We start from the raw sequence: 14425 nt of genomic DNA, 5'->3' as shown, positions 1-14425 counted from the left end.
CATAGCCATGCCCTTGATAATATTTTGATTCCTTTTTTGTTTCAGAAGAGGAAACTGAAAGCAGTTGAGTAACTTGCCCAAGATCATGTATTTACAAATAATAGTGCCAGGATCAAACTCAGGGAGTCTGACCCCAGAACCATTATATATATATTTTTTATTAATTTTTGTAGTTTTTTTAAAATACCAAAATACGCCAAACAAATGCAAACAATCTTAACTTTTGATCATTCCGTTCTACATAATATAATCAGTAATTCACAATATCATCACATAGTTGCATATTCATCATCAAAATCATTTCTTGGAACATTTGCATCTATTCAGAAAAAGAAATAAAAACAAAAAAATTCATACATACCATATCCGTTACCCTTCCCTTTCATTGATCACTAGCATTTCAATCTAAATTTATTTTAACATTGTTCCCCCTATTATTTACTTTTATTCCATCTGTTCTCATCTGTTGATAAGGTAGATAAAAAGAACATCAGACACAAGGTTTTCACAATCACACACATTGTAAAAGCTCTATCATTATACGATCATCTTCAAGAAACATGGCTACTGGAACACAGCTCTACATTTTCAGGCAGTTCCCTCCAGCCTCTCCATTACATCTTGGCTAAGAAGGTGATATCTATTTAATGCGTAGAAATAACCTCCAGGATAACCTCTCGACTCTTTGGAATCTCTCAGCCATTGACACTTTATTTTGTCTCATTTCACTCTTCCCCCTTTTGGTGGAGAAAAGAACCATTATATTTTAAGGACTAAGAAATATCTATAGGAAGTGGCTGTTTAAAGGTGTTTGGTGGTGACTTGTTTCATGTCGTGACTTCAGAGAATAGGTAGTTAGGAAAAGGAGACTGAATAGAAGGCTACTGTTTAAAAAGTAGTTTTTATAAGAAAGGAAAGAATAGCCGTATGTATGTTACATATGAATTCTCTCTACAATCAGAAATTTTTCTTTTCCAGTTCACTGAGTTTAACCAGTATGCCGTTCTGTTGCCAATATCAAGCAAAGTGAGCATAAGCCAGTTATAATCTTTTAAAGAAAAGTGGTAGTCCTTTTTACAGTGACAGGTGGTAAGTCACAGATCTTACCTTCATAGCAAGAGTTCATGATCTGATGCACTTTTGAAAAACCTTATTTGCTGTATTCTTCCTCCCTGATAAAGTACCTCCTAACTCCTGGTAATTTATTTACTGCTTTCATAAATCTTTGGGATTTTATCCAGATTCTTATTGTGTGAATCTACTTGCATGAAGTGTCTAGAATAGACTAATCACAGCAATAGAAGGTAATTGAATGAGAGAGTTATTGCTTGATATGTACAGAGTTTCTGTTTGGAATAATAAAAAAAGTTTCAGTAATACAAAATGGTGATTATAGCACGATATTGTGAATTAATGCCACTGAATTGTACACTTAATGGCAAATTTTGTTATATGTTACCACGATTTTTTTAAAACAGCGTAAGACTAATCTGTTTTATTGCTCAAAGGGAAAAATAGGTGAAGTGCTTTTGGGGTTAGGAAGACATTTGACCTTATGTTTGATTTTTATTCTTATTACAGAAGGATAGCATGAGAATGTTGTGAAATGTGCATATAAATAGATACCAGCTTTTGTTCTCACCAACAGTCTGTTTCTTCCTTATAACTTTTCTTCCCCCCAAAGTAGAACAATTCTGCTTTTATCTTCACTAGTTTCACTACTGATTTTGTTTCTTTGTTGAGATAATATATTTGCCAGATTGTCCAGTTAGTCACCTTAGGTGTCAAAATCCGTACTGTTTTTTAGTTATTCAGATTGTAAGGCTGTTGTTTCTTATGGTAAAGGTGTTAGTATTTGTAATTGTGTCCGTAAAAGTGTTCACTTTTATTCTGTTTCTTTCAGTAACCATATCACAGTGTGAGGTATAATCTCACAGATTCAAGAGAAATCATCATGAAGTTATATGTATTTCTGGTCAACACTGGAACTACCCTGACATTTGACACGGAACTTACAGTGCAAACGTGAGCTATTTCATATATTCTGTTCAGTTTTGAATTTTATGTGCATGTAAAAAGTTAAAGAAATATTTGATTTTGAGGAAATTATTCCATTCTTAAATAAAAGTAGCAGTATGCAAATCCCTAGTCTTTTATTCCAACACATTTACATACACAATCGTCATCTTTTTCTGGTATGCTAAGGTTGAGTTCTTTAAGTTGTGCTTTGTTCTGTTTGCATGAGTATGTTGTTCACCAATACAAACCTAACTCACAAAGGAACAAAAACTAATTTCAAACTAAACTAGCATTACAAATGAGTTCCTAAAGCTAATTGCTCTTCTAAGTTTCACAGAACATTGATAAGGTAATTATTCTTAGCTATGTAAAGCAAAGTAGATCACTCCTATGGTTTTTGGTCTTTTTTTTTTAGTTTCGTGTGTGAATAAAATAGAGTATGTTTTGTTTGTTAATGAGAGAATGAAGTAGTATTAATTTTATTTGCCAGATTAATGAGACTCATATGTCTAATATTTCCTCAATTTTGGCAGGGATGTCAGATATTTTACTATTGGATGCCCTTCTCTATTTGTGAAAGTACAAAGAGCTCTTAGGGGAGGGAGGATGTATTTTGAAGCCAAGCAAAAAATAAATAGAAGTAGTACATAGCATTCTCAAACCTACTTTTTAATTTTTTTCTACCAGTGTTAGCCTGCTAGCTTGACTCCTATCCAGATGATTTCCTTGCATCCGTAGTCTTATGTGGTTGAGCCTGGGAGCAGATTGCACCTGAGATTGCAGCATTGAAACTCAGCTGTTTTGTTACCATGTTGTTTCATGAGCCAAATCAGTTTGCTTGTGGGCCTGGAGACAGCAAGCTTTTGGCATGTAATTTTGAAGATAATTTGGTGTCTAGAAATCACCAGGCAGTTCTCTTCCAGAGCAAGAAGTTTTTGAAATATATAGATGTTTTTCTAGTTAAACGATCCTTACACAGATAAAAGAACCTCCTCTATAGTGTTCCAAAAACGTGCCAATTTAAAACCTTGTTTTTATAGTGCATAATAGCAAAGACTTGATAATAACATAGATTAAATAAATCTGACACTTAAAAATTATTTGAAATTTTTGCAATTAATTGTAATTTAAAAACGGAGTTAGGGAATTATTTTTCTAAAGGGAATAGTTTTCATTAAATATAGTTTTACTTCAGATTTTTTGAAATATAGGAAAAGAAATGTTTTTTCACATGGATTGTACTTAGTGTAGTTTGCACTGTGTTCTGAGGATTTTAGTACATCTGTCAATCTACTCATATTTCTTTGCTACATTATATTCAGTGCACAAAAAATAATTGTCTACTGTCTGTATTTCGTAGACTATAAATTTTAGATGTGACATGTGCATGCATGATTTAGTCATCCAAGATCTGCTAGTTGAGAAGCTTATGTTTTCCTACAACTGTTTTGGGGGAAAGTTTTATTAATTCAGATTTAGGGTGGAATTCATTAATCTAACAGGTATTTTTACTTAATGCTACTTCACTCATAAAAGTTCATCATGGGGGCAAATGTAATTAACTGATATTTTGCCATTTTTCCTTTTTCTAAGTGTGGCAGACCTTAAGCATGCCATTCAAAGCAAATACAAGATTGCTAACCAGCACCAGGTACTGGTGGTCAATGGCGGGGAGTGCATGGCTGCCGATCGGAGAGTGTGCACCTACAGCGCCGGGACGGTAGGTGGCTAGAGCCTTCCTGAGTGGTGCTGTGACTTTCTGCTGGGTGGGGAGTGGGGGTCTGATGTTCAAAAGCTCAATGTGAATGTTTATTTGTTTTTGATTTTAAATATTTGGATGACTTTGTTGAATGATATGTAACATTTCTTTGCAATTTTTTTGCACTTTCTTTTAAATATAGGACACAAATCCAATATTTCTTTTTAATAAAGAAATGATCTTATGTGAGCGTTCACCTGCTATTCCTAAAACTACATTTTCTACAGAAAATGACATGGAAATAAAAGTTGAAGAGTCTCTTATGATGCCTGCAGTTTTTCACACTGTAGCTTCAAGGACACAACTTGCAGTGGTAAGATAAACAATTTTTTTTCTACTGTTATACTTATTTATTTCTAGTACTTCATCTTTTTGACACAATTTTAATAAACATTGAAGAATCCAAGGTGCTAGAATCCTTTAGATTTGTTGTTTTGATTATTAACAGCAAAAACATTGGTGTACAAATAAACTATACAGTAACTGAATTTAAAAAATAATAAATATAATATTTTGATTTGGGCAGAAAATAGATATTGATAGAAAAGATGTTACTTTTTAATAAAATTTCTGTATTTTTATATGATAAAAATTAAAGGATAACCAAATAGGATATATAAATTATAAGAGATTGGAAATAAAATAAAGATCGAGAAAGTAATATACAGAGAAAAGAAAATAAAATGGCAGAAATAGTGTCATACACACACACACACACATGCACACACACACACACACATGCAAGGAATCATTAATTATGAGATACTATGATTCCCTATTAATGCATGATGTTAATCTACAAATTAAGTAGATGAACTGAGAAGGAGATTCATCGATCTTAATATGCTGAATTAGTGATCTATATTCCCTCCACAGAAATGCTAAGCATTCTAAATATCATTTACTATTAGAAAGAACAGATAATTCCAAGAAATATCTGATTCCACATCTGGGACAGGGAGAGTATAAATTCACCCTGAATTATCTAGTATCAGAAAGTAAAGAAGCACTCTAAGATTAATGACGGCATGACAAAAAGACACACAGAATTAATAAAATAAGGATTCTTGAGATAGAACAGATAGTAGTGCAAAATCTAGAAATAATCTAGATTTTTAAAGAAGCAAACTATTCCAGCAACATCTAGTTGTGCAGGGTGACAGAGGCATCCTAAAGGTATCTTACAGGCAAAGGACAAGAGAGGTAGAAAAGAGTATAGGATCAGAATGGAGAAGTCAGACATTCTGAAGGCAAAGAAGAAATGAATGAATAATAACTTCAATAACTAATAGAAACAAATTAAAATGAACACTGAACATACAATAACATGAGGTTAATACAGTTACTCTTAATTTAGCCAACTCCTTCCTTATTAAATTATAAACGTCATAATAGGTTTAAAAAAACAGAGCCCACAACTATATTATTCACAAGAAATACATTAAAACAGACTTCTAAAATGAAAGAAAAGGATGCACAGAGCTAATAAGTAAATGTGAACAAAGATAAAATGTAATACCCACAACATGCAAAAATAGATTTTAGAAGGAATAGAGACTTAAATGTAAAAACATTAAAAAACAGTTTTTCAAATTTCACTGCGTATATTGGAATCAGGGAGATCTTTCATGCCAAGACAGAAAACCTGAAACCATAGAGAAAAATTTTATTTGCAAACTTAAATATGTATATTTAATATTCAAAGTCTAATAAAAGTCGGATAAGTATTTTTAATGTGTATAACTGACAGATCCTTAATATATATAAAAGAAAATCCTATGGAAAATAGGCAATTCTAAATTTTTTTGCAAATTAAAGTATAAAAGATAGTAAGAAAATTAAAGCATCCTAGTGAAGGTGTAAGGAAAGGGTATTTATGCTCATTTTTGCTGTTTATTAAAATGATGTTAACACCCTGTGACCCAGCATTCTTGGTAAATCTATTACCAGTGTGTAAAAATATATGTGTGTCATGAATTACAATGAAAATGACTCTTCAGGTTTCCTTGCCTCTCTCTTTTGGATTGTCAGTCCTTTTCTAATTGATTTATATACAGTCTTTTATAGTATCGTCTATATAATTTTCTATAGTCTTTTTGTTTGTCATGTACTGTAAATAACTTCTGCCTCTCTGTGGCTTACCTTTCACCCTACTAATGGTTGCTTTTGAGCTTTTGGAAATGTTTGTGAGCGTTTTTTGGTTGTTCATATGACTGCTGAGCACCCCTGAAATTTAATGGGCACAGGACTGGGAATCTTAAAAGCCTTGTTCTGCTAATTGCAATACTGAACAGTGTAGAACGCTAACTGCCCCACATCGGCAGGTTCCTCTGTTCAGAAATTGCAGGTTAGCAAATTATTTTCTTCTTTATTGTTTTTTTCAAAGAATGTATTTTTTTAGTATTCTATCTTTTTTAAATGTTAGGTTTTTGGTTTGTGATGTTACATTTCTAACTTTATTTGGAGATATACAATATTCTGCAAATATATGTTTCCCTTTTTTTAGTTCATGCAAGAACTTATTTATATTGTAGTGTTAATTAGTGGGACGCATAGATCTCTGCAATCCCTTTCAATCATGTTCGCCTTCAGTATATATTTAATATAACATAACTTATAGACCCACTAGAGAACCACCTTCATTTCTGTCTATCCCTTACATTTGAGTTCAATGTCATTAGCTAACCGTTTACCTGTTTCTAGCTTTTATGTGTCTCTAAGTCCCCTGTATTCTGTATTATAAGCCTCCGATTTTACCTTGACCATGGTCATGAAAGTGGAGTCATAACAGTATCCATCCTTTTGTGTCTGGCTTATTTCATTCAGCATTATATCCTTAAGGCTCATGCATCTTGTGGCATGTGCTTCAGAATGTCATTTTGTCTTACTGCTGCATCATTCCATCATATTTATATATATATAACATTTTGTTAACCCACTTGTCTGTTGATGGGCATTTGAATTGTTTGTATCTTTTGGCGATTGTGAATAATGCTGCTGTGAGCATCGGTATACAAATGTCTGTTTGTGTCACTGCTTTCAGCTCTTCTGGGTATACACCAAATAGCACTATTGCCTGCTCATAGGGCAACTTGATGTTTAGTTTCCTAAGGAACTGCCAAACTGTCTTCCATACTGGCTGTACCATTATATATTCTCACCAGGAGTGCATAAGTGTCCCGGTTTCACCACATCCTCTCTAACATTTGTAGTTCCCTGTTTCTTTAATAGCAGCCATTCTTATAGGTGTGATATGGTATCTCATTGTAGTCTTGCTCTGCATTTCCCATACAGCTGAAGAGCCATGTTTATTTCCTCTTCAGAAAAATGCCAGTTCATATGTTCTGCCCATTTTATAATTGGGTTGTTTGTTCTTTTGTTGAATTGTATGATTTCTTTATATATGCAGGATATCAAACCTTTGTCCGATGTATGATTTCCAAATATTTTCTCCCATTGATTTGGCTGTCTCTTCACCTTTTTGGCAAAATCTTTTGAGGTACAGAGGCATTTGATTTTGAGTAGCTCCCATTTATCTACTTTTTTCTTTTTTTGCTTGTGCTTTGGGTGTAAAGTTTAGGAAGCTACCTCCTATTACTAGGTCTTGATGATATTTCCCTAAATATTCTAGAAGCTTTATGAAGCTAGTTCTTATATTTAAGTATTTGATCCAATTTGAGTCAATTTTTGTATAGGGTGTAAGGTAAGGGTCCTCTTCATTCTATTGGCTATTGCTATCCAGTTCTCCCATGCCCATTTAGTGAAAACACTATTTTGTTCCAGTTCAGTGGATTTGGGTGCTTTGTCAAAAATCAGTTGACCATAAATTTGGTGGTCAATTTCTGCACTCTCAGTTTGATTCCGTTGGTCAGTACTTGTGTCTTTGTGCCAGTACATGCTTGTTTGACCACTGTGTCTTCATAATAAGTTTTAAAATCAGGAATTGTTACTCCTCCCACTTCATTGTTCTTTTTTTAGGACACTTTTAGCTATTAGAGCTCTCTTTCCCTTCCAGACAAATTTGTTAACAAGCTTTAAGTCTTCAAAGTAGGTTTTTAGAATTTTGATTGGTACTGCATTGAATCTGTAGATCAATTTGGGTAGAATTGTCATTTTAATTATATTTTAAGCTTCCTGTCCATGAGCAGGGAATGTTTTCTACCTATTTAGATGCTCTTTGATTCCTTTTAGCAATATTATGTAGTTTTCTGTGTATAAGTACTTCATATCCTTAGTTAAGTTTATTCCTAAGTATTTGATTCTAAATGTAGTTTTTTCCTTAACTGATTCCTCAGTTGTGTCATTGCTTGTGCATAGAAATGTTACTGATTTTTGCACATTAACTTTATGTCCCGTCACCGTGCTGAAATTTTTAGCTCAAGTAACTTTGTTGTAGATTTCTCGGAAATTTCTAAATATAGTATCATGTCATCTGCAAATAATGAGTTTTACATCCTCCTTTCCAATTTGGATGCTTTTTATTTCTTTGTCCTACCTAATTGCTCTAGCTAGAATTTCTAGTACAATTGTTGAATGATAATATTGAGTGATAGTACAGTGTGAAAATAGGGCATCCTTGTCTCGTTCCCAATCTTAGGGGGAAAGCTTTCAGTTTCTCTCCATTGAGTACAATGCTGGCTGTCAGTTTTTCATATATGCCCTTTATTATATTGAGAAAGTTACTTTTGATTCCTTTCTTTTGAAATGTTTTTATCAGAAAAGGATATTGAATTTTATTGAATGCTTTTTCAGCATCAATCAAGATGTTCATGTGATTTCTCCCTTTCAATTTGTTAATGGGCTATATTACATTGTTTTTCTTGTATAGAACCATCCTTGCATTCCTGGTATAAACCCCATTTGGTCATGCTGTTTTATTCTTTTACTGTGTTGTTGGATTTGATTTGCTAATATTTTGTTGAGAATTTTTCCATCTGTGTTTATTAGGGAGATTGGTGTATAGATTTCCTTTCCTATAGCATCTTTACCCAGTTTTGGTATTAAAATGATGTTGGCTTCATAAAATGAGTTAGGATTTTTTTGAAAAGTTTGAGCAAGATTGGTGTTATTTGATAAAATTCATAAAATTTGATAAAATTTCCCTTTGAAGACATCTGACCTTGGGCTTTCCTTTGTAGGAAGATTTTTGATGGCTGATCAAATCTCTTTACTTGTGATTCGTTTGTTGAGATCTTCTATTTCTTCCCAAGACAGTGTAGCTTGTTTGTGTGTTTCCAGGAATTTGTCCATTTCGTCTGAGTTATCTATTTTGTTGTTGGCATATGGTTGTTCATAGTATCCTCTTATGATTTCTTTTATTTCTTCAGGGTCTGTGGTAACACACCCCTTCTCATTTCTGATTTTGTTTATTTGTATGCTCTCTGTTTTTTTCTTTGTCAGCCTTGGTAGTGGCCCATCAATTTTATTGATTTGCTCAAAGAACCAACTTTTGGTTTTGTTGATTCTTTGTATTCTTCTTTTCTTCTCCCATTCATTTAACTCTGTTTTAATTTTTATTTCTCTTCTTCTATTTGCTTTGGGTTTAGTTTGTTATTCTATCTCAGGTTCCTCCAGGTGAGCAGTTAAGTCCTTGATTTTTGCTCTTTCTTGTTTTTTAATATAGGCATTTAGGGCAAATTTCCCTCTCAGCAATGGTCTGTAAGTTATGATTTGTTGTATTCTCATTTTCATTTGTCTCCGAATAGGTACTGAATTCTCTAGCAATTTCTTCTTTGACCCACTGATTTTTTAAAAGTGTGCTATTTAATCTCATATATTTGTGAAAGTTCTTGTTCTTTGGTGGTTATTGATCCAGCTTCATTCTATTGTGATTAGAGAAAGTGCTGTGAATAATTTCAATGTTTTTAAATTTATAGAGACCTGTTTTGTGCCATAATATATGATCTATCCTAGAGAATGTTCCATGTACACTAGAGAAGAATGTATATCCTGGTGTTTTGAGGTGTAATGACCTATATATGTCTGTTAGGCCTAATTCATTTATCAAGTTAACTTCTCTATTTCCTTGTTGTTCCTCTGTCTGATTGTTCTATCCATAGAGGGGAGTGGTGTATTGCAGTCTCCTACTATTGTTGAAAAATCAGTTTTGCCAATGGCTGTCTCATATACTTTGGAGCTCCTTGATTGGGAGCATGAACATTTATGATTGTTATTGCTTCTTGGTGAATTGTCTGTTTTATTAATATGTAGTGACCTTCTTGTCTCTTATGATATAAGTCTTTACATTTAAAATCCATTTTGTCTATAGGAATATAGGTATTCCTGCTTTCTTTGGGTTGCAACTTTCATGAAACATTTTTTTCATCCTTTTACTTTCAATGTATTTGTATTCCTATGTCTAAGATGAGTTTCTCATAAGCAGCATATAGCTGAATTATATTTCTTAATTCATTCTGCCAGTCTATATCTTTTTTTTTTTTTTTTTTTTTTTTTTTTTAAAAGGAAAGACAGAGAGAAGGAAGGAAGGATAGAAGGAAGGAAGAGAGGAAGAAAGGGAAACATCTTTTTTTTAAACATTTTCTTGTTTTTTATTGTATTTTGTTTCTCCGTTTTTCGTTACATGGGCTGGGGCCGGGAATCGAACCGAGGTCCTCCGGCATAGCAGGCAAGCACTTTGCCCGCTGAGCCACCGCGGCCCGCCCCAGTCTATATCTTTTAATTGGTAAGTTTAGTCTGTTAACAGTTAAAGTTATTATTGAAAAGGTGCTCCTTTTTTTTTAATCTAATAAAACCAGTCAGCATGCAATATGAACATTCTTTTTTTATCACATAGTTGTATATTCATCATCATGATCACTTTATTTGCATCAATTCAGAAAAAGAAATAAAAAGAAAGCAGAAGAAAAAATTCGTACATGCCATACCCCTTACCCCTCCCTTTCATTGATCACTAGCATTTCAATCTGCTAAATTTATTTTAACATTTGTTCCCCCTGTTATTTATTTATTTTAATCCATGTGTTTTGCTCATCTGTCCATAAGGTAGATAAAAGAAGCATCAGACACAAGGTTTTCACAATCACGCAGTCACATTTCGAAAGCTGTATCATTATGCAATCATCTTCAAGAAACATGGCTACTGGAACACAGCTTTACATTTTCAGGTAGTTCCCTCCAGCCTCTCTGTTATGCCTTAACTAAAAAGGTGATATCTATTTAATGTGTAAGAATAACCTCCAGGTTAACCTCTCAACTCTGTTTGGAATCTCTCAGCCATTGACACTTTATTTTGTCTCATTTCTCTTTCCCCTTTTGGTCGAGAAGTTTTTCTCAATCCCTTGGTGCCGAGTCCCATCTCATTCTAGGATTTCTGTCCCACGTTGCCAGAAAGGCCCACACCCCTGGGAGTCATGTCCCATGTAGAGAGGGTGAGGGCAGTGAGTTTACTTGTTATGTTGGCTAAGAGAGAGGGCACATCTGAGCAACAAAAGAAGTTCTATTGAGGGTGACTTTTTTTTTTTTTTATGTCATGGTTTTTTTTTTTTTTTATTAATTAAAGAAAAAAAAGAAATTAACACAACATTTAGAAATCATTCCATTCTACATATGCTGAGGGTGACTCTTAGGCCTAATTTTAAGTAGGCTTAGCCTCTCCTTTGTGAGGTTAAATTTCATATGAACAAACCCCAAGATTGGGGGCTCAGCCTATTGCTTTGGTTGTCCCCACTGCTTGTAAGAATATCAAGAATTCTCCACTTGGGGAAGTTGAATTTTTCCCCTTTCTCACCATTCCCCCAAAGGGACTTTGCATATACTTTTTTATTCACTGTTCAGATCCTTCTGGGATTTATCAGGGCGTCACTCTGGACAAACCTACAAAATCTCATGCCCTACCAAGGTTCTGTGTACTTATGGTGTACAATTATACTATCCACATAAGTTATATTAGGAAACGCGCTAGTTAAAATATAAATTTTGTATCAAATAAATAGAAAAGATGCTTCTTGAATCTACCATCTTATCCTTTGGATTTTGTCAGATCTGTATATTCTTTACCCTCTTTCTCTTTTTATCCTTACTGATACTCATCAATTCTGTGCCCTCCTCCAGACCCACCTCTCCTGTCTCTTTTTTTCAACTTTCAGAACTCCCTTTAGTATCTTTTGTAGGGCTGGTCCCTTGTTGACAAATTCTTTCAGGATTTGTTTGTGAAAATTTTAATCTCCCCCTCAGTTTTGAAGGACAGTTTGGGTACAGAACTTTTGGCTCAAAGTCTTTGTATTTTAGTATCTTAAGTATATCGTACCACTGCTTGTTCATCTCCGTAGTGCCGGCTGCATAGCCTGAGCTCAGTCTTACGTGGTTTCCCTTGTATGTAGTAAATTATTTTTCCCTTGGTGCTTTCAGGATTTTCTGCTTCTCTTCAACATTTGACAGGCTGATTAGTATTCTCTTGGGGAAAGTCCTATTTGGATTTATTCTTTTTGGAGTTCGTTGTGTACTTTATTTGTCTATCACTTCCCTGAGATCCAATTCAAAATTTTCCATCTTTTTTGCCATTTGCTGTTTTGAATATTCAAAATCAGTTGTCTTGTCCTGTAGTTCACTTATTCTTTCTTCTGCCTCTTCAAATCTGTTGTGTGTCTCGAGTATATTTTTGATATGGTCTGCAACATATTTCATCTCTGATATCTTCTGCTTTTGTATTTATTCTTTCACATTCCTCTTTATGCTGTTCTAGTATCTTCTTGATTTACTTTATGTCATTAGCGTTCCCATTTATTTTTATTTAGTAGAGGTATATGACATCTTTGATTCGGTGTTCTGAAGTCTGTCTCTTCTGGTGTTTTAATTTGGTCATTAGACTGCACTATATCTGTTTGCATTATGATTTACTTAGTAATTTTCTGTTGTCTTCATAGCATGTAAATATCTTGATATGTTTTCTTTGGGTGTTGATTTCCTTCAGTCATCTAATGCTTTGTGTTTGTGGAATGGATGTATGTGGAGCAGGGTGCAGGACAGGGCACAGTGATGCGTTGTAGTGTAGGTATAGGCACAAGTTGAGGACACTTCACTGGTGCCTGTGAGCATGGGGTACAGGTTCTGGGGCTGTGCAGGTGTAGTGTGGAAACCAAGGTTATGGGATATAGCTCAGGCAGACCTTTGGAACACAGCAGCAGGCTGTGGCATAGAACACACAGAGAAAGAGCATGGTGGAAGGCAGATGGGAAGGTTTCTAGTCCTGATCTTCCTATCCACATGCTCCTGAGGGCTCCTGGCTTCCATTTGGCTGCCCTAGTCAGCACTGTCTCTGGTTCTCTGGGTCTCAGTTCTTCACCTTTTGTAACTGGCTGAAGATCTCTCCTAAGATCTTCAAAAGTCTCATCTCATTATGGCATCAGCTTGATATCCAGAATCTTGATATTTTAAAAAGGAGCAGATATGGATGAAGTTCTTCAGATGCAGTTCTGAAGGGACAGCTACTCGTTTATAGTTCTTCTTTATTTATTCCAGTTGTAAGGTAAAGGAGGAAGGAACAGGAGACACATAGCAGTACTGGTCTGAAGCATTTCTTTAAACAGTATGTTTAACACATACATTTTATATATTTGTTTATATAATAGATATTTAAGACCATAAACATTTCCTCTGAGGACTAGTGTAACTGTGTATAATAAGTTCTGATATGTTATGTTCTGCAGTTTCAGTTTTGGTTTCTTTATCGACCCTAAGGTAAGAATTTTTAAATCTCCAGGTGCTAAAATATTTTTGTCATACGGATATTAATTTATGTCACTGCTTTGTCATTAGAAAAATCTTTAGTTTTTGGAGTAGCTAATATTGTTGTTGCTTGAGTTATCATTAGTATTTCATGAGCATTGTTTTCATGATATGGAAATTGAAACATCTCAATTGGGTAAACTTTATCAAGTTCTTTTCTTTGAATTTATTCCATTTTCATTTTCATTTTTATAACATACATGTTGCTTGTTACTTCTAGCATCTTATTGTTCTGTTTTGAATATCTCTTTTCTTTGTAATGCTTCATATTGTCTACTTTTGCTTTAGGTTTGTTCCTCAGATATTTTGAAAAGTTTATAGTCTGAGTTCTTCTAATGGGTATCTTCATTGACTACGTTTAATCTTTCTTTTTTCTTTGTCTGATATCTATTGCTACTCTGAACAATGACAGAAACAAACCACTACTACTTCCCCACCTTCTTTCCTTCTCCACTGTCCAAGTTTGGTTAGCTGTGGGATTTTAATTCTTTTAATGATTACCATTTTATCTTTAATTGTGTTTACATTGTTATTTCTGCATTTTTTGCCTTCAAAGATTTTATGACTGCTGTAGCATGAAGAAATTAATATGTCTTCCTCTATTCTTCCTCTCTTCTATTTCCAGACCTCTTCTAGTAATTTCATTATTTCTGTATTGTGATGGCTGAAAATCTTTACATTGTCTTCTGCAAACATAATTAGTGCCCATATTTCTTTTGGACTCTGCCTAAGTGGGTTTGGTGTTCATTGCCTAATGTTTTTACCATATTGTCTACATTTCTTTCTTTTCTTTTTTTTGAGGTTCATAACTTACTATACATATCATATGATGAGTTTATATTAGCTTTAGGCATGAGAACTTAAAAGGATGAGGAACAGTTTAGAATCCATTCATGTTCTTTT

The 14425-nt window shown here is 34.0% G+C and overlaps 1 protein-coding gene across 6 annotated transcripts in view; it reads left to right on the top strand.

The window, feature by feature from the left end:
- The window catches only part of RB1CC1 (RB1 inducible coiled-coil 1), a 105355-nt gene that overhangs the window by 28271 nt on the left and 62659 nt on the right, over positions 1-14425 (top strand). For all 6 annotated transcript variants that reach the window (XM_077166747.1, XM_077166749.1, XM_077166746.1 and 3 more), the window contains 3 exons: positions 1904-2025; positions 3613-3739; positions 3921-4091. In XM_077166747.1, the coding sequence (XP_077022862.1) occupies positions 1955-2025; positions 3613-3739; positions 3921-4091 (369 nt within the window). In that variant the 5' untranslated portion in view covers positions 1904-1954. The remainder of the gene's footprint in view (positions 1-1903; positions 2026-3612; positions 3740-3920; positions 4092-14425) is intronic.

This window comes from Tamandua tetradactyla, chromosome 6 (assembly GCF_023851605.1).
Source record: "Tamandua tetradactyla isolate mTamTet1 chromosome 6, mTamTet1.pri, whole genome shotgun sequence".
Lineage (NCBI taxonomy): Eukaryota > Metazoa > Chordata > Mammalia > Pilosa > Myrmecophagidae > Tamandua > Tamandua tetradactyla.
Note: the sequence above shows the minus strand (reverse complement) of the source record. Positions and strands in the feature narration are given on the sequence as shown.